At 47.4% G+C, this 2,029-nt stretch overlaps 1 protein-coding gene across 1 annotated transcript; it reads left to right on the top strand.

The window, feature by feature from the left end:
* On the top strand, nucleotides 1-975 carry LOC106556724 (uncharacterized). The gene has a single exon (XM_014075697.2). It carries the CDS (start codon nucleotides 1-3, stop codon nucleotides 973-975), a length of 975 nt encoding a protein of 324 aa, XP_013931172.2.
* The last annotated feature ends 1,054 nt before the right edge of the window (nucleotides 976-2,029 follow it).

Raw genomic sequence — 2,029 nt, 5'->3', positions numbered from 1 at the left:
ATGGAGGCCCCAAGCAACGAAGCAGGAGCACCAGGAAAGTATAATGCTGGGACTCAAGCTGGTGTCCTTCCCATGATCCAGCCAACTCCCAGCAACTACCAGTGCCTTGTATGTGGGAAACACTTTCGACGGAACCTGAACTTGTTAACTCACCAGAGGGTCCACACTGGCGAGAGACCTTACCAGTGCCCCAAGTGCGGAAGGAGCTTTGCTCAACAGTCGAGTCTGACCATTCATCTGAGGATCCATACGGGGGAGACTCCCTACCCCTGTCCTCAGTGCGGAAGGTGCTTCCGCCAGAGCTCAAACCTCCTGAAGCACAAGCAGCTCCATGAAGGGGTGAGGCCTCACTTGTGCTCGGATTGCGGTAAATGCTTTGCTCAGCGCTCCAACCTGCTCACCCACCAGCGGATTCACACGGGGGAGATGCCCTTCCTCTGTTCTGAATGTGGGCAAACCTTCCGGCAGTATCGCAGTCTCCTTAGCCACCAGAGGTGCCACAAGGGAAATGTGTCTAATGGATATAATTGCCCTGAGTGTGGGAAAAGCTTCATACAGAATTCAGACCTGGTCAAACATCTGAGAGTCCACACGGGGGAGATGCCCTACACTTGCATCTACTGCGGGAAGAACTTTCGATACGTCTCAAATCTCAACAGGCACAAGCGAACCCACACGGGGGAAAAACCCCATGCTTGCCGCCAGTGCGGGGAATGCTTCAGCCATCTGTCCAGCCGGAATATGCACGAGAGAATTCACACGGGGGAAAAGCCATTTGGCTGTGCTGAGTGTGGGAAGACGTTCATTTCCAGTTCTAAGCTTGCTCAGCACCTGCGGTCCCATGCCAAGCAAGTATCCCACATCTGCAGTACGTGTGGGAAAAGCTTTTGCCGCTATCCAAGTCTCCTTCAACACCAGCAACTTCACAAAGCTTGGCAATCACACTTGAGACAAAAAGGGGGACAAAGGGACTAACCGGGTTTGCTAGACTGAGCTCTGCACACCAACTGTTCTATCAGGTAACTTTATATCTTTTGTTGTTGTTGTTAGTTGTGAAGTCATGTCCAATTCATTGTGACCCAATGGACAATGTTCCTCCAGGCCTTCCTGTCCTCTACCATCCTCTGAAGTCCATTTAAGTTCACACTTACTGCTTCAGTGACTCCATCCAGCCACCTCATTCTCTGTCGCCCCCTTCTTCTTTTGCCCTCAATCTTTCCCAACATTAGGTTCTTCTCCAGGGAGCCCTTCCTTCTCCTAAAGTGGCCAAAGTATTTGAGTTTCCTCTTCAGGATCCGGCCTTCCAAAGAGCAGTGAGGGTTGATCTCCTCTAGGACTGACCGGTTTGATCACTTTGCAGTCCAAGGGACTGGCAGGAGTCTTCTCCAGTACCATAGTTCAAAGGCTTCAGTTCTTTGGCGCTCTGCCTTTCTTATGGCTTTTCTTATTCCTGGCGAGGCATGGCTAAAATAGTCCGAAATAGTAATTACATTTTTACTTTCTACATTCTGTCTTTATGCATATAATGATTTGTTTGGGGGGGGGGGATAATCATCACAATTATGACAAATCACAGCTTGAACTATCTTGCTTTGCATGTAATGAGTCTATCTCATATATTAGTTTCACCTTTTAAGTTGCATTACTGAAATAAATGAACTTTTGCACAATATTTTAATTTTTCGAGTTTCACCTGTACATTTGGGAAGTCTACCAACAGATGCAATCTTTTGCTTGTAGTTTTAAAGATCTCATATATAGGGATATACTGCCTATGATATTAAAGGCAATATATACATAGCTGCTAATAGCATTATTCTCTTTGCCTAATTATGTTGGTGGCTCAGTGGCTAAGACACTGAGCTTGTCGATCAGAAAGGTTGGCGGATTGGCGGTTCGAATCCCTAGCCCCGTGTAACGGAGTGAGCTCCCGTTACTTGTCCCAGCTTCTGCCAACCTAGCAGTTCAAAAGCATGTAAAAATGCTAGTAGAAAAATAGGAACCATCTTTGGTGGGAAGGTAACAATGT

This window comes from Thamnophis sirtalis, unplaced genomic scaffold (assembly GCF_051295495.1).
Source record: "Thamnophis sirtalis isolate CommonGarterSnake01/CBP01778 unplaced genomic scaffold, rThaSir2_p1.2 scaffold_3, whole genome shotgun sequence".
NCBI lineage: Eukaryota > Metazoa > Chordata > Lepidosauria > Squamata > Natricidae > Thamnophis > Thamnophis sirtalis.
Note: the sequence above shows the minus strand (reverse complement) of the source record. Positions and strands in the feature narration are given on the sequence as shown.

Excerpts from the sequence above, each read along its gene's own strand:
- LOC106556724 (XM_014075697.2), top strand. The coding sequence starts at position 1 with ATGGAGGCCCCAAGCAACGAAGCAGGAGCACCAGGAAAGTATAATGCT.